Raw genomic sequence first — 22,896 nt, 5'->3', positions numbered from 1 at the left:
TATATGTTGATTTTATTCGCGTGTAGCTACAAAACTTCAAAACCCCACTACAAATAACGTATCTACCTCCTGGGGAATTATCTCTAATACTCGTAAGCCAGCTCCAGAAACCAATTCTCTCAACTCTTTCTCAGTCCAGACACGAAACAAAGCTGTGTCCAGATTCTTCTCGATTAAAGTCTCATCCTTCCAGACCTCAATGTCTCTAACCACGCGCCAAGTATTTCCCTGAACGCCATTTTCTACCACCTTCTCCCGATAAACTACACCTGGAAACTCGACACTGGAATGTTCACTAGGTGGCAAAGGATCTGTTATATCCTTATCCAAACCCAACTCTGGGTCTGCGATAAGCTTGCTCACAATCGAGATGTGAGCTATTCCTGTTCCCGGAGTCAAGATATGAGCCACCTCTTCTAGGAACTTTTCAGGTTGACCTGGTTGGTAGAAGTGCGAAATACTCCCGAAACCAATCGTGAGAAGGTCAACCTTTTTTGTTTGAAAGTCGGGAAGGGACGACATATCCAGCGCTGAGCCCAGAAGCCAAGTTATGCTTCGACAGCCAGCTTGAACAGGTAGCTTTGAATTTATTTTCTCCGCTCGCGCAATCATATGGGGTTCATTGTCGAGTCCAATGAACTCCACATTCGCGAGGGAAATGTCAGACTGATTTTTCGCATAGCTAGTGATTGCCCGAATCAGCCGGCCAGTGCCAGTGCAAGCATCAAGCACAAGAATATGTGACGATGGTGCTCTATAGACCATCTGGATGAGCGCATTTGAGTTGTAGCTGGTGTCATTGCGCGTACCTGTCCAGATGTCGTAGTATTCGGCCAGATAGGTCGAATCATAGCAAGTACTTTCTCGCACGGTGGAGCCCATCTTTGTGGAATTGAAAAAAAGCGCAAAGATTGTTTGAGAAGCGTAGTTGAGGAAACAGAAAAGGGTAGGACAGCTAATCGTCCCTTTAATTTTCAATGCATTCCTTTATCAACAATGAATATGCAATTGTTGCTGGTCACATATGTAGGGTCCACTACACCAAAGTCATGAATCACATTTGACAGTAAGTATGTAATATTTTTGAGATAGTGCGTGATAGGACTCTCAATTTTTATTGAGTATTGTGGTATTATGTATAGCACTGAATGAGTAAATCTGCTAAAAGCATAATTTTATTTCAGTATATCTTTTATTTATGAGATTAACACATTATATTGTGTGGTTTTGTATATCAACAGGTTACCTTTAAGGGAAATTTTCTTATTTTGGATTAGATTGATCGGTCTTAGTCCATCGCATTCACAATCTACATCCGAAAAAAACGACTTTCCTAATCTATGTTTGTACCTAACCCAAGTTAGAAGAAACTCGCGATCTCATACTAGTGATTCGCAATACACGGTGACTATGTTCGAGTTAGTGAGTCTCTTGCAGAGATCTCCTACAATGGCAAGTCCAATCAACGTGAAGGAAAGGAAATTCATCAAAAATCCCGCATAACTTGCGTTCACTAAATGACCGCGTCAGAGCTCAATCGTTCATTAGTGACGGGTAGAGCGAGCCTAAAACGCGACTCATTTACTGTTGAATTTTGATGGAAACACTCAGAATGTGAGTTCTAGAAGGACTTAGAACTTCGAGAGTCGGATAATTCAGAGTCGAGTTTTGCTAGTGAAAGCTGATAGTGGACGGGGAATATGGATGTGGGGAAAAAGAGGGGAGCTGAGAGGGTGGAGAAATGCAGCCGATTAGACCAGGGGGGCAGATCATTTGACAGGAACTGACTCAAGCATATCATACCATTCTTCATTATTCAATATTCAACTTCAACGTTACATCACACAGCATATTTTATGGCAATGTAGCCTAATGATACGAGAACAACCAATACTGAATTGTCTGGAGGATTTACAAAATGTCCTTTTAGTAGTGCGCATGTAGTTTAAGCAGCAGCCGAGTACTCTGCAGGGCCAGATCATTCTGCATTCTTCATTCAAGCGTCGAGTGAGTTGAAAGATACATCGCGCATGATCTTGCCGCCGATGGCTCTGTACGACGATGGAACACGCATTGCGTAAGATATGCAATGCAGAAACACTTCAGCTATCTTTGCAAGGGACACGCCATGTGGATATTCACAGATGAATTTTGTAGCATATGTCATTCGTGAAGATTCATAATAACGTGGCTTTATACTTTTTCAGTAAGCCCAAGGTGTTGAAATTCTACTCCTCCATCAGATTTCAGTTTCCTCCTCAATCAGTCTACTCAACTAAGAAAATTGACAATGACTTCGTTTAACCTTCCCCCCAATATCTCCCTCGAAGGGAAAGCCGCCATAGTGACTGGTGGTTCACGTGGAATCGGAGCTGGCATTGCTCTGGAACTTGCTAAGCGCGGTGCCAACGTTGCCATTGTGTACCACTCCGATAAAAGTACTCCGGCAGCTGAAAAAGTCGCAAGTCAAATTAGTGAATTAGGGAGTGCGGCCTGCCTGGTGCAAGTTGACCTTGCGACGCTGGACGCTGGACGTCGTGTTATCGACCAGGCTTTGAAAGGACTCAATGTCAGCAAGATTGACATTCTCGTCAACAATGCTGCATCATATCCTCCATTTTTACCAGTCTTAGAGCTGGATGGGGCATTATTTGATCAGTAAGCATTTGAAGAGTTTCCCTAAAACATGCCATTTTGCTTTGCAAACTAACAATTCGATCAAGTGAATACATGGTCAACGTGCGTGCACCACATCTTCTTGTGCAAGCTTTGCTCCCTCATATCGCCGAAAAAGATGGCCGAGTAATCAATATGTTTGTACTCCTAAACATCTTTTTTTGGCAAGCAACTCACAAAACATTGCAGATCGTCGGGACTATCTCGTATAGGTATCAACAATCTCTCCCTATACGCATCCACCAAGGCTGCTCTGGAATGCTTGGGACGTCAGTGGGCGCATGAACTCGCATGCCCATACAAAATGACAGTCAACAACTTGGCCCTGGGTGAGATTGACACTAGTGTCGAGGGAGGAGACATTCCAGATGAATTTCGGGATACACAAGTCAATGGGCCGAGTGCGGCAAAACGTCACGGTACTGTCGGAGAGGTGGCTAATGTTGTTGCCTTCCTAGCTAGCTCTGGTGCCAGTTGGATCAATGGAAACACGGTTTCAGTCAGTGGTGGCCATGTTTACATTTAGACGAATCATGTTGTGAGAAATACCTAGTTCTAGACAACGAGATGGTTGAGCTAAGCTCAATTGGGAAAGGCCGCCTGTTTCTTCCGCGGGTGTACTCGGTGAACCCACATAGCTTAAAATTCAACATCAATTCAATTTACCATTGCAATTTCACGAAAAACTTCATTTATGGATAATGTTCTACATCAAATCGCAATATAAATTGTACTTGTGTTACTCAATGTTGATGCCCATAACCTTAGCTTGCATTTGTCTCAGCAGAATTAATCGCTAAAAATAGGCTTGTAGTGTCCCTGGTCGCTAAGCCAACATCTGGTAGGTGAATCGCTTCAAGTCTCCACTTCATAAGGTTTTACGAAACAATATGACTGCAGGCGGGGTTAAACTGTTTATCATTCACCTTGCAAATGCAATTTCGATAGTGGATATCGATCGTAGTTGCATATGCAATCTACATAGTTTATATTGATCGTCGAATTTATTACTCTTAAGGCTAAGGAATACATAAAGAACACGTAGAGAAAGTGATGTCACTGGTTGGACCTCTGCTCCCAGGCTCGAAGTTCATGTCGCTGTACTTTCCCGGTGACCGTTCGAGGTAATTTAGCTCCGGATATGAATTCAATGACTCGGGGACATTTGTAGGATGCACTGTTGTTCAGAAAATGCTGGCGAAGTTCGACCTGCAGCTTTCGCGGAGGTCTAGTCTCATACCCCTCGTTTAAGACAACATAGGCCTTAATGATAGACCCACGTTCTTCATCCGGAATACCAACCACCGCTGATTCTAGAACCCCCGGGTGACTCTGCAAGACTGCTTCAACTTCACTAGGTCCAATACGATATCCCGAGCAATTTATGATGTCATCTTTCCGGGCCTTGAACCAGAAGTAGCCTTCCTCGTCCTGATAAGCTCGGTCTCCTGTTAGGTAATATTCCTTTCCCGCTGCACTTCGTACCATTGGTCGAGTAACAACACCTTCTTCGTTTATGTAACCATTGAAGACGTCGTATATGGAATCCTTGCAGTCAGAAAGGCACACTCCGATAGCACCTTCCTCTCCAACCACCACTGCCTCCGCGTCATCGCTTAAGATCTCCAGTGGAATGCCTGGGAGAGGTCGCCCCATTGATCCTGGACGCTGGCTATCTATGGTCTCCGTGCAGAGGAAAACTGTCTCTGTCAAACCATAGCCATTCAAAATTGTTGCTCCTCGCGTCATCTCCCCCCAGGCATTGATCACAGTGCTTTCGATTGTCTCGCCAGCACTGATACAGATTTTGATCATCTGCGGAGGATGCGAAGCCGCAAACTCCCGACTTTGGGACGTGACTAATTGCCTGTAGGCTGTTGGAGTAGCACAAAAGTTGGTGACTGGATATTCATGCATAATTCGGAGCGTATGAATGGGGTCGAACATCTGACTCGGCGTTTCATCAACCAATAATGCAGCCCCATGGTTCCATGCGGCAAATACAGCCCATGAGCCTTTCACCCAGCCAACTTCTGAAAGACTCCAGAAGAGGCTACCGGGAGAAAGCTGAGCCCAGTGTTCTCCAGCAATCTTGCTACTTAGAGCCAGAGAAACTTGGCTGTGTTGGGCGGTCTTGGGTTCCCCAGTCGTGCCGGATGTGAAATACAGGACGGCAGGGGAGTTTGCCACTGAATTGATCGTTGTTTCCACTATATTTGCCTGACCTGTAGCTACCAAGACCGAGTAGTCGATCGCATCTGCGATCCTATCATCATAACCAATCTGAATCATGTGCTGTAGCGAAGCGAGACGGGGTCTGACAAGCAATACCTTTTCCACCTGAGCAAGGTCACCAATGAATGCTTTCGCGTGAACTTTCTTAATGCGATGTTCCAGATCTGCGCCAGAGAGTCCACTAGCAACAGGGCAGACAATAATTCCACTGCGGAGACAGGCACATAGAATCTCATACCAGTCTCGACACCGTGCTGCCGAAATCACTATGGTGTCTCCTGGTCGAAGTCCTAGCTCAGAAAGCGCCGATGCAACTTGTATAGAGCGCTCACTCAGCTCACGATAAGACACATCTTTGCGCCTTTTCTGCGTGACTAGAACCAATGCGGGAGAGTCTCCACGATGTCGACTCCATTGATCAACAACTTCGCGCACAAAGTTGAATTGAGGGGGCTTGAACTCTGAGTCGAGTTTGGCCATTTTGCTCTCGCTTCAGTGATAGAGAGACGAAAAGAGAACTGTGAGATGATACCGAGATCGACTTTGGGTTTTACTGTATTCTGAGGCTATAAATAAGGAAATTTGGTGGCTAGCTGAAGAGTCTTTCCCTTGGGTTGTATTGCATGCTCTACACCTGCTGATCTAGATCGCTTCACTGTTTTCTGTTACACAGCTGAAAGTTCAGATAGATCTTGAACTTGCGGTGTGATATCCTGGAGACATTGTCTGCAAGTGAGGTGGTTACAAGTTAAGGCATGCTTCTGCAGATTATAGACTTTGCCACTCGTGATCGGTACTAGTTAGAACTACATTTTGACCTCGAAAAGATAATTTTCACTTGAAGATTACATGCAGGTGTTACGGAGCGATTAGATTCTAAGGTGAATGCTCATTTTAACACGTGAAAGCGTCTTTGGGTCCTGAATAACACAGAATATTTCACTGACTTAACTTATCACATTAGATTTCAACAACCATTACTAGTGTAATGTGGTGGTACCTGGAAGAAGCATCATTTTAATCAATCAATTAACTAGTTTCTAATGAAAACCAAGATAAAATGTAGTTTTGCATAGACTTTATGTATAATTATGAAATCAATGTATCAGGTTTCAGAACAAGTACCATCGCAGGTGTCAACCATAGTTTCTAACTATTTATCCAGAAAGAGTCTCTAGTAAAAGACATTGGGCTATATAAAAAGGCCTCTCGTAAACCGAACAATCTCGAAACCATTCAGATACGCACAAATTGAATACTTGTAACTATGCGATTCCTATGTTTGCACGGCATCGGTACTGGGAAGGCCATTCTCGAAGCCCAATTGTTCATGATCAGGCGTCAACTTCCAGGTCATGAATTCGTCTTTTTTCAGGGAGAAATAGAGACTCCGCCTGCGCCAGGTCAGGAACCCCAAACAGGTCCTCCGTGTATCATAAAACTGACAGTCACAAATAGGAGTCGAAATGTTCTTTCCGGGACCATATTATTCCTATTTTACCGTTCCTTCTCCAGATGCCGTACTGGCAGCGATTGACCACTTGGAAGACTTCATCGACACGCAAGGTCCCTTCGATGGAATTCTAGGATTCTCACAAGGAGCTGCACTTGCAGCCTCGTTCCTTCTACACGACTCCACCCGCCAGCATCCCAGAGATGACTTTCGATGTGCCGTGTTTTTTTGCGCAATTCAATGTTGGGATCTAGACAGCCCAGGATTTACACTATCACATGACGGAAAGTGTCGATCACTTGGAGGGCCATCAAAAGCCTCAAAAGTGGTGTGCTCCACAGATGATATTACAAGTGTTTTTGGAGCTGCATACCATCCACTACTCAAGGGTAACTGGGATTCAGAAACAGAGCTACTATGGCCCTTTGGAAGGTCTCCTTTGCGTTGGAATCCCTTGGGTTGCATCGATATTCCTTCCTTGCACGTCATTGGCTCCAAGGATACATACAGGGGTGAATCCACTATTCTGACGACGTTCTGCACCGCGACCAATGCTCACATTGTGGAGACAAATGGCGGGCATGAGATTTCCCGCGACCCCGCTATGGTGCGCAAGGTGTCAAATTTCCTGCAGACTGCCCCAAGCTTGATGTGAGAGATTCTGAAGGATTTGCTTCAGGGGCCTTGATGCTAAATGCATTAGCCACGCAATCCGGTACACCCGAGATGTGATGCGTCTCTGTTACTGCTTCTTCAAACAGGCATACGGGTACCCACGTGGCCAGAAAGTATACAATTTCGAAATGAGATGCATATACCACAAGATAGTGGGCTGCAAGAGGAGTAATCTGGTCTTCATAGCGTCGGTGTTGCATACTTTCAGCCAGCACGAATATCTGGCATGAGTCAGATGGTACCTATATTGGTTAGGATCTTGTTAATGAGCGGAAGTATAGATTATGGTGGTTATTGCTAATGTATGTCGTTTGTGTTGTTGTCTAAGGTTATAATATACGGTAACAACCTCATATAGCAACATTTCATGTATTGATACCCAAAATATCATTAGTGTTGTATGAAATAAGAACGAGATATACTTTTGATTTTATACATTACTCGCAGGTTGTATATCAAGTACAAGGTTTGTTGGCATAGAGATTTAGCGATCTGAATTATAGTGTGAGCTGCATAGCCCTCACAGAGCTTCATACTTTAATTAATGGAAAAAATATAGGCTAAAGCTGGAGGGAGGAGTTGTACGTGTTCGTCTTTTTCCAACCCCTTCTCCTGCAGTAGCGAGAGGAACTAGCTAATCAAAGAAGCACATTCAATTGGTCAAATCGATCAGAAATCGGATTCCTCCGATGCATCGGCAGATGTAGTCGGAGAAAAGCGAGTCAATCAGAATCATTCTGAATACTATCTGCTAGGGGTGCTTGAGCTTTGAGCATCTCATATGATTTTAATCGCAATCAGATTTTCGGTATTGTGGGCTCCGTTCACTGCTGTTCAATGTATTTCGCAGGTTAGTACTAGCATAGGGTTTGGGGCCAATGATGCTAGTTCGTCATGTCACATGCTTGTCGAGGCATCAATACATGAGATGATGCTATTCGGGGTTTTGCCGTACATCTTTCTTGAGATGGGATTATCCCATACCGTGTATTCCAGTTCACTGGGCAATTTTCAACCATATTAAATACCTTATATACGGACATTCCCGCATATGTTCTCATCAATTGATTTCAACATCTTTCCAAATCAGTATGAATGAACCCATTGCCATTATCGGTAGTGGTTGTCGTCTAGCCGGAGGATGTCAATCTCCTTCTGAACTTTGGAATCTTCTTCACACCCCTTACGATGTTTCTCAGGAGTTCCCCCCGGATCGAGCTTCTGCCTCGCGCCATGATTCCTTGCCGCGAGGGTATTTTCTCTCACAAGATGTGCGAGAATTTGATGCATCATTCTTCAGTCTCAGTCCGTTGGAAGCACAAGCAATGGACCCCCAGCACCGATTATTGCTCGAGACAGTATATGAAGCTCTAGAGGAAGCGGGACTTCCTGCGGAGACACTGCGCGGCTCTGATACCGCGGTCTATACGGGAGTGATGTTTCACGACTATCTCTCACTCAGCAGCCAGGATCACATGGCTATTCCCAAATATCATATCACCGGCACTGCCCCAAATAAGGCGTCGAATCGAATTTCATATTTCTTCGATTGGCACGGGCCTTCAGTTACCGTTGATACTGCCTGCTCATCTAGTCTGGTGGCTCTAGACCATGCAGTGCAGCAGTTGCGGAGTGGCTCGTCAACTCTTGCTGTGGCAGCAGGGGCCAATTTGCTTCTTGATGGTCGCCCATTTATCGGTTTTAACAACATGGGGATGCTTTCCCCCACAGGAAGCTGCAAGATGTGGGATACCAATGCCGACGGCTATGCAAGGGGCGAAGGGATTCTTGCCATGCTGTTAAAACCGCTCCGACTTGCTCTGGCAGATGGTGACAATATACAATGTGTCATCCGAGAAACTGGCGTCAATCATAACGGACGAACCAGTGGAATTACCTTGCCAAGCGCATCTGCTCAGACAAGCCTCATTCGGGATGTTTATCATCGAGCAGGGTTAGATCCCACGAAACCTTCCGACCGACCACAATATATTGAGGCCCATGGTACAGGCACTCAAGCGGGGGATCCCTTGGAAGCCGAAGCTTTAGCCATGGCTTTCTCGCTCACATCATCACAGCCCGATGAGGCGCGTGTGTTAGTCGGGAGCATCAAAACTGTCATCGGTCACACAGAAGGAGCAGCCGGACTAGCTGGAGTATTAAAAGCGTCTCTGGCCATACAGCACGGCGTTATCCCGCCAAATCTCGGATTTCAACAATTGAATGACAAGGTCGCACCATTCTGTACCAACATGAACGTGGCTACCAGCGCACAGCCATGGCCCACGATGGCATCCAACACTCCCCGACGAGTAAGCATCAATAGCTTTGGTTTTGGAGGAACCAATGCCCATGTCATCCTAGAGTCTGCACCGCTACCAACTGGAAATGGATGTCAAGAGGCATCTCTGTTACCAACAAGTGGATCTTCCCTTCCTTATGTGTTTTCTGCTGCCTCGGAACAATCTTTGATTTCAATGTTGAAACAATATGAAAAATATCTACACGAAAACCCATCCATTGATTCTACGGAGCTGATTTCCACGTTGGCATCCCGCCGATCTCTCCTCCCTGTTCGTGTTCGATTTCCTGTCTCTTCGATCTCATCTCTTCAGCAAGCTATTAAGAGTTCGCTCGAATCAGAATTGATTGGATATCAATCCCCGCTGAAAGACTCGAAAATTCTCGGCATCTTCACCGGTCAGGGTGCGCAGTGGGCCCAGATGGGAATTGGGCTTTTGGCTGAACATCCCAGCTTAATTGTTTTCCTTGATGATTTAGACACGGCTTTGCAGTCACTTCCGGATGGCGATCGCCCGACATGGAGTCTTCGAGAGGAGTTGAAGCGGCCATCTGAGGAGTCACGAATCAATACTCCAGAAATCTGTCAGCCTGCCTGCACAGCCATCCAGCTAATGCTCGGCCACCTATTACAGGAATTCTATGGTGTCTCATTTTCTGCAGTCGTTGGCCATTCATCTGGGGAGATCGCCGCAGCATATTTCGCCGGCTTTTTACGCTCAGCTGATGCTATCCGAATTGCGTTTTATCGAGGTCTACATGTAGCCCGATTCATATCATCATTTAATCAGGAAGGTCGGATGTTAGCCGCAGGATTGTCCCAGGATGAAGCAGAGGAATTGCTAGCAGCAACCGAATTCCTGGGCCGATTATCCCTTGCGGCTGTAAATTCTCCATCTAGTGTAACTCTTTCTGGTGATGCAGATGCCATAGAGGAAGCTCAAGCCCAGCTAGCGAACCGCAAAATCTTCAACCGGATTCTCAATGTTGAAACCGCATATCACTCACATCATATGTCAAAGTGCTCCTCGGCATATCAGGCTTCGCTCGAAGAATGCCAAGTTGAAGTATTGCGCCCTTCGAACGACGCCCCCTGTTGGTACTCAAGTGTTCAATCGGGAGAACCTATTTCTTCTGTGGGCTCTGAAAAATTGGGAGCCTCCTACTGGGTTGATAACTTGGTAAATCCAGTCATGTTCCATCATGCCATTCAGAATGCGGTATCTCTCCAACCTGATATCAATTTCTGTCTAGAAGTTGGTCCTCATCCTGCTTTAAAGGGTCCCACCATTCAGACGATAACAACTGTGCGGAAGAATCCCCCTCCATACTCTAGCACTCTTAACCGAGCCAAGACTGATCTGGTAGCATTTTCTGAATGCGTCGGGGACTTGTGGGTACATTTGGGAAGTGCAAGAGTTCCACGCTTTGATGCTTTGAAACACACAAAGCTATCACTCGTTGGCCTCCCAACTTATCCCTGGGACCATCGGCATAGCTTCTGGCTGCCACCACCTTCAATCAATTCGACGAAGGGAATTTGGAATCAGCAAACGTCTCAAAAACGTGTCAATAGCCTACTAGGATACAGGGTTGGCGATGGTGACATCGGCTCAACGTATCGTTGGTCCAATGATTTGAGAATTGACCAATTGGGTTGGCTGAGTGGTCATACACTCGAAGGTCAAATTGTTTTTCCCGCCACGGGCTACATTGCATTGGCCTTGGAGGCTTGTACACAGTTCGCCGCCGGGCAATCTATTCAGAGCATCACTCTGAAGGACGTCAAATTTCTTAAAGCACTTCGCATTGATGAAACTTCAGGGGCCAACATAACGGTCACCATGAATGTGTCGCAGAACGAAGATTCTGTCATACAGGCGAAGTTGAGTGTAGACGTTCCTCCTACGGAAGATGATGGGAAATTCTCCACAGCTGCCACTATGGACATTATGCTCGAGATGGGCTCCCCGGTTGATGATCTCTTGCCTGGTAGAGCTCCTTTCTCCTCCACCATGACGGAGCTTGACCATATCAAAGTATATGACCATCTAGCCAAGTTGGGCTACGAATATACAGAAATGTTTCAACGCGTTCGCGGCCTTCGTCGATCTCTGGGACAATCAGTCGCAGACATCGACTGGGACCATACGGGGGACACTGAATACGTTCTTCACCCAGCCTTGCTAGACAATGCCGTTCAGGTTCTATTCTCTGCATTTACAGATCATCACGATGAGAGTATGTGGAATCTTTACATGCCGGTATCTGTTGATCAGGTGACCTTGGACTTTTCTCTCTCATTCCTGGGGCGTGAAGGGTCATTCAGCGTAGACAGCTATTTGCGCAAGGCCGACAACAGCGGTATTTGCGGGGATGTCACTCTTTTCAACTTTTCTGGGCAAGGAATTATCCAGATGGAAGGACTTAACACCATGCCTGTGTCGCCTGCTACCGAAAACAATGACCTGGTACTCTTTTCAGAGACAGTATGGGGAGTTGCCGAGCCTAACGGCGAGCTAGCGCTGGGTACTCGCCGGGCTTCCCCCGAGACGTTGACAAAAACTCTCGAGTGGGAGAGAGTGTCGTTGTATTACCTTCGAACGATCGGCCACAAGTTTATCGATCAGAAGACAGGCAAGAGGATTCAAACAATCGAAATTGAACCTCATCATGGCGCTTTCCTAGACTATTGTTCCTGGCTCGAAGAGACTGTGGGTTTGGGCAAGCATCCTTATGCGTCACCGTCCTGGCTTTCTGACACAGAAAAAGAGATTGAGCAGATTTGTCGCCGATACTCCGCTGAGGATATCGATTTCCGATTGATCAAAATGGCCTTCGAGGTTCTCCCTCCAGTTATCAGAAAAGATACCACAATGCTACAAAGCTTCATGGCGGATGATGCTTTAAGCGACTGGTACCAGAATAGCATGGTCTGCGCTCCAGCTGAGGAACCACTAGGAGAAATTATCTCCCAGATTTCGCATCGCCATCGAGGTTTGAATGTACTTGAGATTGGAGCGGGCACTGGTTGTGCTACAAGATCAGTGTTGCCAGCATTAGGTTCGTCTCTGGCTCGCTACACATTCACTGATGTGTCAGTTGGTTTCTTCGAGAAATCAGCACAGCAATTCTCCACATATGCCGATTTTATGGATTTTAAGACCTTCGATCTCGACCAAGATCCTATGGATCAGGGGTTCATTGAAGGTTCCTATGACTTGATTGTTGCATACGCAGTTCTGCATGTGGCATCATCTCTTAGTGATGCTTTAAGGCGAGTCCGACGCCTACTGAAGCCCGGTGGCTTTCTGGTACTTGCAGAGGTCCTGGGAGATGGACCAATGGCTTTGGGCTTGATTTTCGGAGGATTTACCGGTTGGTGGGCAGGTCGAGAGGAAGGACGACGATATTCGCCAACTGTCTCGCTGGAGGCATGGCAGGAGGTCCTAGCCAACACCGGCTTCTCCGGCGTTGACACACACACTCCGCTCAAAGATCCTATCACATGGCCTATCAGTGTCATGGTTTCTCAAGCAGTCGACGATCGGGTTCAATTACTCCGTGAGCCACTCTTATCAAGCGAGCCAGTACTGGAGGATTTGATCATCGTCACCGATCTTGACTTTCCATCCCATGATACCATGCAACTCCTGAAGAAATTGTTGGCTCCTCATGCGAGCCGCATTACTCATTTCAATTCCCTGGCTGAAATAGATGGCATGCCTTTGCCAGACAAAGCTACCGTGCTTAATTTGGCTCATCTTGAGATTCAACCATCTGAAAAGGCGTGGCGAGGGCTTCAAACCCTTTTAGGAACGGCTCTAAGTATTCTTTGGGTTACGGATGATTACTTAAGTGGAAATGCTTCGTCCGGGCTGTCCACTGGTTTGGCTCGTTCTTTGTTGCATGAAATGCCCCATTTGCGTCTGCAGATGATTGACTTGAATCACGAAGCAAAACCTGACACGGTGGTATCATTAATTGCAAATAATCTTCTACGCCTGGCAAAGGGTCGCGATAATGATGAATTCTGGACCACGGAACCTGAGATGGTTATTGATGCAATGAGTCGGGTCCTGGTTCCACGCCTACAACCTCTGAGAACGGCCAATAACCGGTTGAACAGCTGGAGGAGAAAGATCACCGCTCCGGTTCATATGGATGAAGATGAAACTGAATTGAAATGGCAGAATGATAACTTCATGCTGGTTGCGAAGGGTCCCCTTCGCTCGTATCAAGGCAGTTCTCGTGTCATCCGCACGACACGCTCGGCACTAGCAGCCATACCTCCCCATAATTTGCCAGTATATCTTAACCAAGGCGTGGACAGCCTTTCGGGAGAAGTGATTGTCGCCGTTTCTGACACCTTGTCATCTATCCTGACTGTCCCGATGTCTCTTTCAATTCCTGTTGATCTTGAGACCTCCAACCACCCTCAATACCTAGATCTTTTGGCCACCGACCTGTTGATCAAGTCCATTGTCGATAGAATTACCCCCGGAAATCGTGTTTTGCTTTATGCCGGTGACTCTGTTGCAGCCGTCTATGAGAAGTTTTGGTCATACCACTTGCATGCAAAACAATTTCAAGTACACTATGTGACTGGAACGAAGGAGTTGGCCACCACAGCGTTATGGCAATACTGTAATCCACAGGCTCCAAAAAGACTCATTACATCAACTTTGCCCAAAGGAATTGACACTTTCATCAATCTCTCAGAAAAAGACGCTGCGGCTAAAGTGCTAGACTGTCTGCCCCTCCATTGCCAGCAATTCACATTTCCTTCCGCGATTACAGCCACATCTTCAATTCCTTCCCTTCAGCCAATACAAGACATGACTGAGCTGCTCACAAGCGCTCATGCTGCTGTTCAAAAGTATATCGAATTAGATTTTACCGTCCAACTTCCGGAGTATAGCATCGCAAAGCTACTCAACCACAAGCCCAAGGATTTCTCCAGCGTTCCGATCGTAAATTGGTCGTGTGGGACTCCACTCCTCGCTGATTATCAATCGGTAGATACGTCACAGCATATTCTGCGCCCCGATCGAACATACTGGCTTGTTGGATTGACGGGAGATCTGGGACAGTCTCTTTGCGACTGGATGGTCTTGCATGGTGCTCGAACAATTGTTCTTACCAGTCGACAGGTTCGCATGCCCACTGACTGGGTCCACAGACATCGGGATGATGGAGTCAATATTGTTCCTCTAGCAGGGTATGTGAATATTTTCCCCACTTACTTCTAGTATCTGATACAAAAGCTAACTGCACCAGCGATGTCACCAATGCGGCCTCTTTGAAAGAGATACACACCATCATCACAAACGATCATCCCCCTCTCGATGGTATAGCCAGTGGTGCAATGGTGATGCGCGAGAATTTCTTCCAAAAAACAACTGCAGAGGAATTCAGTCAGGTTGTCGAACCCAAGGTACGAGGCCTGCAGAACTTAGATGATCTAGTTGGCGACCAACCCCTGCTATTTTTCATCGCCTTCTCTTCGGTTCTGGCAACACTAGGTAATCTCGGGCAAAGTGCCTACACTGCCGCCAATGTAGCATCCGAGGCACTAATCGTGCGCCGGCAACAGCGCAAGCTGGCTGGCTCAGTAATCCAGATCTCCCGCATGACAGATGTTGGATATGTGAAGCGCCAACGATCAACATACTCGGCACAGGAAATGGAACGATTGGATGCTTACTGTCTGCCCATGGGTGAGCGACAGCTACACGCCTTATTTGCCGAAGGGATTTTGGCTGGTCGACTACCGCGCAACTCTATGCCTGTTATCACAGCAGGAATTCCCAGAATTACAACTGATAAAGCGGACAACGCGGCTTGGATGAAGAATATTCGGTTCTCGCGCTATTGGGAGCAGAAACCGTTGCACCAGGATGATCGAGTTGAAAAGAAGACAGGCAATGCCTCAATTCGAATTCAATTATCAGAGTCTAAATCTGCTGATGAAGCAGAAGTGATAGTCCGGGGTAAGTGAGCACCGTTTCTTCTGATTAGCAATTGTACTGACCTTCCCTAGATGGTGTCACCACCAAGATCCGAGCGTGTCTTCATCTCCCATCAGATCAGCCCGTCGCAGAGCATGCAGCTCTGATCGACCTTGGGGTGGATTCGTTGGTCGCCGTTGACATCCGGGCTTGGACGATGACCGAGCTAGGGGTTGACATACCAGTTTTGAGGCTTTTGTCTGGCATGACCGTGGATGAGATTGTTGGTAATGTCTTGGAGGTTATTCAGACATCATGAACGGAAACGATTAGAAGTGTGGTAGGGCTCCGGGATCATTGTAACGATCTGGTGTTCTCTGGGCAATCGCTGCCTCAGATTTGCCTGGTTTGTGTGTAGAGGCTTTGTAATTGTATCATTATAAGAAACTTTGAAAGAATGTTTGGGAAGCAACGTCAAGAGAATATATATGGTCTTTCTAAGAACTACCTAGGTACTTAGAGCGATGAAGAAACCTGTAAGGCAATGACTTCACAAACAATAATACTTAACACCGTCATCTTGAGAAAGGAGAGGAGAATGGAGGAGAACATTGAAGCAGTCATTTTTTCATATGTTAGATTAGACTTGCTTGAGGGAACGATATCAATGAGCATGTAGCAAAAGTTATTGAGAAACTAAATGATCGAATAGATGAATTTCTTTGGAGTATTGTTGATTGAGTGTTGGACATATACAACATAAGTTGATTCAAAGAGACAAAACAAATGCATTTTAGGTTCGTATACTCACCGTAGTAGCTGCTACCCCACCATCCAAATGGATCCATCACCAGAACCTTCCATTGATAATAATATAAGTCGACTCAAAGCCTCAAAGCCTCGAACAATAAACACGTAATTCTTAAAAGTTCGTATCCATAATTGCAGATATATTCCTGTAAACGCATATTTGAATCACCTTGTTTCTAACTTTGTTTTCGAGCCAAAAAGAACTCTAGTCTGCCCACCATGGCGACCACCAAGCAACGTCTCGCCCTCTCCATCATTGATTTCCTCTCCACCTCCCTCACCGACGGTACTCTCAATGAAGAAGAGCGCGAATCCATCGAAATTGCCCAGAACTGTATTTCCGAGTCTTTCAAAGTCGACCCTACAGATGGCACTCCCAAAGATACCCAAAACCTCCTCCAAATCTACAGTGTCTATGAGAGTCTGAGAAAATCCCAAGCCGCCGCCGCTCCTCCCAAACCCGCCGATGAGAAGCCCACTGGCAAAGAACCGACCGCAGACGAAAAGAAAGAAGCAGAGGGTTTGAAGAGTCAAGGAAATGCAGCTATGGCTAAGAAGGATTATAAAAAGGCAATCGATTTGTATTCGCAAGCTTTGGCTGTTATCCCCGGCAACCCAATCTTCTTGAGCAATCGTGCGGCTGCCTATTCGGCTTCAAAGGATCACGAATCTGCAAAGGCGGATGCGGAGGCTGCGGTTGATGCTGATCCTAAATATACCAAGGCGTGGTCGAGATTGGGACTTGCAAAGTTCGCATTGGGGGACGCAAGAGGTGCAATGGAGGCTTATGAGCAGGGTATTGAGTATGAAGGAAACGGAGGATCAGATGCGATGAAGAAGGGATTTGAGACTGCAAAGAAGAGAGTGCAGGAACTAGATGCTACGGGAGAAGATGATGAGGTTGCTGAGAGAGGCGCGCCAGGTGCCGGTGCAGGTGGTATGCCAGATTTGGCTAGTTTGGCGGGTATGTTTGGTGGCGGAGCTAGAGGTAGCGGAGGTGGAATGCCAGATTTGAGCTCCATCATGAGCAACCCAATGTTTGCAAGCATGGCTCAGAACCTCATGAGCAACCCGGATGCATTGAACAACCTTATGAGCAACCCTAGAATACGCGAGATGGCCAATCAATTTGGTGCTGGTGGAGGTGGTGGTGCTGGGGGTAATGGAGGTGGAATGCCTGATCTTTCAAGCTTGATGAATGATCCTTCTATTGCTGAGATGTAAGTATTTCCTTCCCGGATATTCATCCCCTTTTGATCCGTCTCTAACATCATCAACAGGGCTAGAAACTTAGGTGGAGCAGGAAGAGGTGCAGGTGCTGGACGCGGTGCCCCTCAATAAACGACATTGCAATTAGTAGTCAACAGATTCCCTTGATGCGTAATTGGTTGATTCGTCGGACGTTCGTTTTACATCTTACATGAGAAAATGATTAGATACACACCACATACCTAGTCATGGCAGGCAAAATATGACTTAATGAGTACGCGATTTTCAACAATAAATAAATGTTTCTTGATTGATGCAGGAAGATATGTGATGTCGTGTATGTTTTTGCATATATCCTACATTTCTAGCCAAATAACCTAGCTTATACACAGCTTTAGACCTAGGACTATATCGACAGTCTCATCAATAAAATTAACGATAGAGTACCGATACTTTTCCACGAAAATTATCAGAGACCAAAACTTGAGAGGTGCCTTGGATTACGATGAAGGACATACGAGTACATTTGAGCGGGAAATCTCTCACCCCACGCTAGGACAATGAGCTTGAATAAAACAGATGATACCCGAGTATGGATAAGTTACCTATGCTATGGATATAGTAAAAGTAACCTAACTCTTACTATCTATGTGAGAGCTTATAGAGATTATACATTATATAAATGCGAGTGATTATATTATATTATCAACATATTTAAACTCGACATATCGAGAATCGAGGGGATATACATTTGCAATATTTACATTCCATTACATCTCCTATTCGAACTGCGAATTGCAAGGTCGAACTATATGTATGTTTGAGAAGAGGTCAGATGTGAGGATGGAGGATAAGTGGGTGGGCGACTGTGTTTTTGAACTGGTGTTATGTACTTGAGATGGATTGATAGATGGATTGAGATATGATATAAAATGAAAATTGAAATGAAATGAAATGATTATATTTGTGTTTTTTCTGTATTGTATTCTGTATGAACATTAAGACAGTGGATGGGTGATGGAATCTGGGATCGTGGAGTGTATGTTCATTATGAGGCTTGAGGAATGCGCTATGCGGTGGTGAGATGAGGATGTTGGGATTTGAAGAATGAATGGATGTGTAGGTCGGGGTTGTGAGGTCAGAGAGAGGGTGTGTGGTAGTTTAAACTTCTTCTTGTAATGTGATGGAGGGGGATGGGATGTGAGAAACCTAGTATGTGTAGATGGTGGGATTGAACTTTGGAAAGGTACCCAGACACAGATGTTTCACATATGCTTGGGTAGATACTTGTGGTTTGGTAGTATATATGTAATGCTCATGAGTATACTATGAGGTATCAAAAACACGCATTAGAAGTTTTGAAATTCGAAATAAAATCCATTCTTCATCTTTGTCCTCCTTCCCCCCTCCTGCTCTCACCATTTCATACCTCATCCACCCATATCTATAATTTTCTTCTCCTCCCTGTCCCTCCTCTCTCTTTCGCCCTTGTTCATCACCCTCGACACTACTTTCTTTTTCCTCATTCTTCCCAACTTGATGTTTCAATGAAGTTCTTTTCTTGATACAAAGCAAAAAAGCCATGCTGAGAAACCAAACGAGTCCCACAATAGCGCGGAGCATGCCCGCCGTATTACCAGTATTGGGGGAATTAAGATGCAGGGCTACGCATTGGATTTTTGTCGTGGGGGTATTGTTGGTCTGGATGCTAAACATGGTGGAGAGGAGGTAGAGGTGGGAGGATAGGAAGAGGCTATAAAGATAGAGAATGGAGTGATAACGATGAAGTTGAAGCTGCATTGCGATATCTGCTGGATATGGCAGAATTGAAAATTGGGACAAGGGGCTTTACATGCTTTCAAGATTGTTCGCTAATGGTAGACTCATTTTAGGAAGGGCGATGGCTGAGATAGAGGCAGAAGTCTAGTTTGAATGATTGTGAGCTGAGTCTGTGTAGTCGGGGATAGCGATAGCGAAAGGAATCGCTTGAGATGAAATTCTAACAGTAAGAGTAGTCTCTGTCGCCACAGTAAATATTTGAAGTTGAAGAATCATTGAGATTAGCAGATTCCAAAAACTTGGAAAACTAAGTACATGTCGACGTTTGAGTTGGTGAAGCAGAATAGACACTGTTTAAGGTTATTGCTTTCCTGCTGAGAACTCGAAATTTATGCTTGCCTCGAACTGCATACAGCGGTTGCCTTATTGATATTTCCATGCATACCCGACGTCTATTGTTCTGAGCAGTTGATAGGCGTTATCACTGAGACCATTGGGATTACCAACGTTGAACTGGAATCTTGCTCCATCATCCCCTTAGGGAGATAACGGGTTGCTTGGAGGCGATCAAGAAGGCTAAGGTCTAAATTTTGGGCTCCACGGTCTATCCCGTTAAGATGTGCTCGCACTTTGACGATACCAAAGGCCTCAGGAATGACTGAAGGAAGTGATCAAGCCAAAGATAGGGTTTTCGGAAGAAATCCCGAAATTTCAGACACATGGAGGAATAAACTGCCACGACGATTGTCGCGAAGACGGATATGATACCTTATCATCTAACTTGCAAATCGGTAGTAACAAGTCTATCCACACCTACCACACCCACAAACACACGGCATAATTTCAAAGCTATTTCCTCATTAAGAAAACGTGATGAGCTTCAATCCTTCAACGATTCTGGGGCATAACAGTAAGAGCTCCTGGCAGGGCTAGAATTCATGGTCGGAGATAAACATTAGGCGAAGGAATATATATAAAGCAAGCGTATCCTGCCAGCGCCAAGCTAATACAACTGCAAGTCATTTTTGTGCCGCACTGTCTCGCTAGAAGTTCTTCAATCATCAAATCCTCTGTCAATCTTTGAGATGAACAGGTTACTAGCATCATCGTGGCGTAGGCACAGTGATCCCAGCCATACGAGTCCAATCAGAGTACGGAAATGATGATGTGGCACTTCAAAATAACATTGTCTCCAAACTCTATGATGGCAGAAACCGTAAGATTATCCACTTGGTAGAAGTCTGAAAGTAGTGTGTGTAATCAAAAAGAGTATGTACGCAGCGAAGGCATAACAACCGAGCCCTCAATACTGCAACGCGAAATGATACATGAGATGCATAACAAAACATCCCCAAACCCCGCGAGGAATAAGCCGCGATATAGACACACGTTGTGGCTAGAGAACAAGTACATGTCAGTTTAAACTGCGTGATATGAAAGAGGTTGCTCCTTCGATGTAAGCCAACGACACAGACAACTGTATCTTATTCCTAAGCTATTCAAACGGCATCAACCTCCGGAAAACTTTCCAAAAAGGCTGTCAAAGATGATGTGGATGATAGGAGACGATGGAAATCGTTCCCGGCCCAATCTGATAGTCTTTCTGTAGACCCCGGGTGAGGGAACTAAATACGAAGTGGGTGTATGGTATTCAAGCGAATACTCGAGAATTGAGACGAGGGATTTAAAGTTCTGAAAATAGGTATAAACCAGCAGCAGTGACCCCGAAGAGGGTTGCACAAAGCCAAGTTTGGTAGCATCACGTGATTTGATAATGTGACTTGTTAAACGTACATAACCTTGATGGTGCATCGAAATTTACCCCACCATCTCTACGATTTTTTTTGGAAGAATAGATTGATATGATACGAATTTGATAGAAGAATTGATTTCCGTCAATAGGACCTTGCCATTAATTGTGTGAGATTCATTACATCTACGGGTAGAAAATTACTAGGTAATCTCCCAATCTCCCGTACATTGATATGGCATACAAAGATGCCATAACAATCACACAGGTATATTCAGTGGTAGCCTCGAAATTACCAAAAATTGGACGCATTGAAAAAAAAAAAGTCGTCATTGCATTTCATGGCATTCTATCAATCGTTAATTTACATATTTATATCCTGACGCCTAATGTGAGACCAGCTCAAATCCCAAATTACTTCTCTTCTGGCCAAACGTTGTAACCAAAGGTATCCTTCATGTTAACGAATCTAGTCGCTCTGCCCTCTGCGACCTTGTTGACAGCCGCGAAATCTTCATCACTGAGAGTGATCAATTTCGCATTGCCTGCGATTCTTCCTGGGTTGCTGCTCTTGGGTAGAACAGCATAACCTCTCTTCAATCCCCATGCGATCAATACCTGTGCCAGCGAAGCGCCGTTCTTCTCTGCAATGGCATTGAGGTCTTTGTTGGTAGAAACCTTTTCACCAGTACCAGGAACTTGGTCTTGGCTTCCCAATGGAGAGTAGGCGACTGGTACAATATCCTTGGAAAGGCAGTAGTCGATGAGCTTTTGTTGTGGAAGGAAAGGATGGATCTCGATTTGGTTAATTGTTGGCTTAACCTCAGCGAATGCCAAAAGCTGCTCAATTCCTTTTTCGGTCCAATTCGAGACACCAATAGCCTTTGCGAGTCCCTCCTTGTATAACTTCTCCATTGCTCTCCATGTTGGCTCTGGGTTTTCTGTCAAATCTTTCTTGATGACATACTATTTGATTGTTAGAGTTCTGGTCTTACAGTTGTCATTAAATGTATTGTGGTGCTTACCTTTCCATCAGCACCAATCTTTACTGATCTGTCCTCGTTCTTCTCTGCAGCAATTGGCCAATGTACCAAGAATGCATCAATGTATGGGGTTTGAAGCTTCTCTAAGGAGTTTTTCAAGCTCCATTCGACGTCTTCTGGTTCGTGGAGGTGATTCCAGACTTTTGTGACAATGAAAATATCGGATCTCTTCACACTTGGGTTGGCAGCAAGGAACTCCTTAACGGCTGTTCCGACTTCGTCCTCGTTCTGGTAGAACCAAGCGCAGTCCAAATGTCTGTATCCTGCATTCAAGGCTGCTACAACGGCCTTGTGTGTCTCTCCTACGCTACCCTCACTGGCAAATGTGCCGAAACCAAAAGCTGGCATCTGAACTCCATTGTTCAACTTGATCAAAGGACCTGTAACTGCTGGTGCTGCCATATTGTAAAAATGTATGTATTATTCTGAGTTCTATCGGAGGGGTAAACAAGCGGGGTATAATTCGAATGTAAAAAATTTCTATGTTTGTTTTCAGAAAAGGGTGGGATGCATTAATTGTAGGTTTTCCTAGGTAAGCTCCGTTAGAATATGTAAGTAGATATGTATCAACAGAAGCTTCTAGTCATGGCACAAGCTCTGCATGATTTCTTTTACTCGGGATCGATGATTTGATTGCATATGATGTTTCGTCTCAACATGACAGAATATGACGTATCATGCGGATTCATGCTCCCTCATGCCCCTCATAAGGTTTCTTTCCAAATTGTGCTAAGTCATGTAAAACCCACTTGAGTCAGGGTCCTGAGAGTGGATATGGCGGTGGTGGGCACAATTATGGGAAGGAAGTATAAACCGACAAATAGCTATCGAGGAAAGCGTCCGAGTGGAATTGACATTATCAATGATGAAGGAGTATACGTAATAAGAGGGTTGTAAGTTGTAAGAGTTCTGGCCCCTGCTCACCGCACCCCTATAACAAATGTAACAAAATCCCTGCGAAAATGAGGTTTTTCCATACAAATTATTATATCGATTATTTTATTCAAATCTTTA

At 45.3% G+C, this 22,896-nt stretch overlaps 7 protein-coding genes across 7 annotated transcripts; 4 read left to right on the top strand and 3 right to left on the bottom strand.

Moving 5' to 3' along the window:
* Positions 1-36: 36 nt before the first annotated feature.
* Positions 37-882, bottom strand: EAE98_002425 (uncharacterized protein; the record flags this gene model as incomplete). Its single annotated transcript, XM_038950045.1, has 1 exon — positions 37-882. One exon carries the CDS (start codon positions 880-882, stop codon positions 37-39), a length of 846 nt encoding a protein of 281 aa, XP_038813784.1.
* A 1,281-nt stretch (positions 883-2,163) lies between these two features.
* EAE98_002424 (uncharacterized protein) lies at positions 2,164-3,373 on the top strand. The gene is made up of 3 exons (XM_038950044.1): positions 2,164-2,658; positions 2,724-2,813; positions 2,866-3,373. The coding sequence occupies exons 1-3, from the start codon at positions 2,291-2,293 to the stop codon at positions 3,200-3,202; spliced, it is 795 nt and encodes a 264-aa protein (XP_038813783.1). The 5' UTR covers positions 2,164-2,290; the 3' UTR covers positions 3,203-3,373.
* A 359-nt stretch (positions 3,374-3,732) lies between these two features.
* On the bottom strand, positions 3,733-5,391 carry EAE98_002423 (uncharacterized protein; the record flags this gene model as incomplete). The annotated part of the gene is made up of 1 exon (XM_038950043.1): positions 3,733-5,391. One exon carries the CDS (start codon positions 5,389-5,391, stop codon positions 3,733-3,735), a length of 1,659 nt encoding a protein of 552 aa, XP_038813782.1.
* Positions 5,392-5,995: 604 nt separating this feature from the next.
* On the top strand, positions 5,996-7,019 carry EAE98_002422 (uncharacterized protein; the record flags this gene model as incomplete). The annotated part of the gene is made up of 2 exons (XM_038950042.1): positions 5,996-6,314; positions 6,370-7,019. The coding sequence occupies exons 1-2, from the start codon at positions 6,179-6,181 to the stop codon at positions 7,017-7,019; spliced, it is 786 nt and encodes a 261-aa protein (XP_038813781.1). The 5' UTR covers positions 5,996-6,178.
* Positions 7,020-8,130: 1,111 nt separating this feature from the next.
* On the top strand, positions 8,131-15,610 carry EAE98_002421 (uncharacterized protein; the record flags this gene model as incomplete). The annotated part of the gene is made up of 3 exons (XM_038950041.1): positions 8,131-14,561; positions 14,621-15,333; positions 15,384-15,610. 3 exons carry the CDS (start codon positions 8,131-8,133, stop codon positions 15,608-15,610), a joined length of 7,371 nt encoding a protein of 2,456 aa, XP_038813780.1.
* A 710-nt stretch (positions 15,611-16,320) lies between these two features.
* Positions 16,321-17,442, top strand: EAE98_002420 (uncharacterized protein; the record flags this gene model as incomplete). Its single annotated transcript, XM_038950040.1, has 2 exons — positions 16,321-17,321; positions 17,382-17,442. 2 exons carry the CDS (start codon positions 16,321-16,323, stop codon positions 17,440-17,442), a joined length of 1,062 nt encoding a protein of 353 aa, XP_038813779.1.
* A 3,811-nt stretch (positions 17,443-21,253) lies between these two features.
* Positions 21,254-22,284, bottom strand: EAE98_002419 (uncharacterized protein; the record flags this gene model as incomplete). Its single annotated transcript, XM_038950039.1, has 2 exons — positions 21,254-21,805; positions 21,865-22,284. The coding sequence occupies 2 exons, from the start codon at positions 22,282-22,284 to the stop codon at positions 21,254-21,256; spliced, it is 972 nt and encodes a 323-aa protein (XP_038813778.1).
* Positions 22,285-22,896: the final 612 nt, after the last annotated feature.

This window comes from Botrytis deweyae, assembly GCF_014898535.1.
Source record: "Botrytis deweyae strain B1 chromosome Unknown BDEW_004, whole genome shotgun sequence".
NCBI lineage: Eukaryota > Fungi > Ascomycota > Leotiomycetes > Helotiales > Sclerotiniaceae > Botrytis > Botrytis deweyae.
This window is presented reverse-complemented; position numbering and strand designations above follow the sequence as displayed.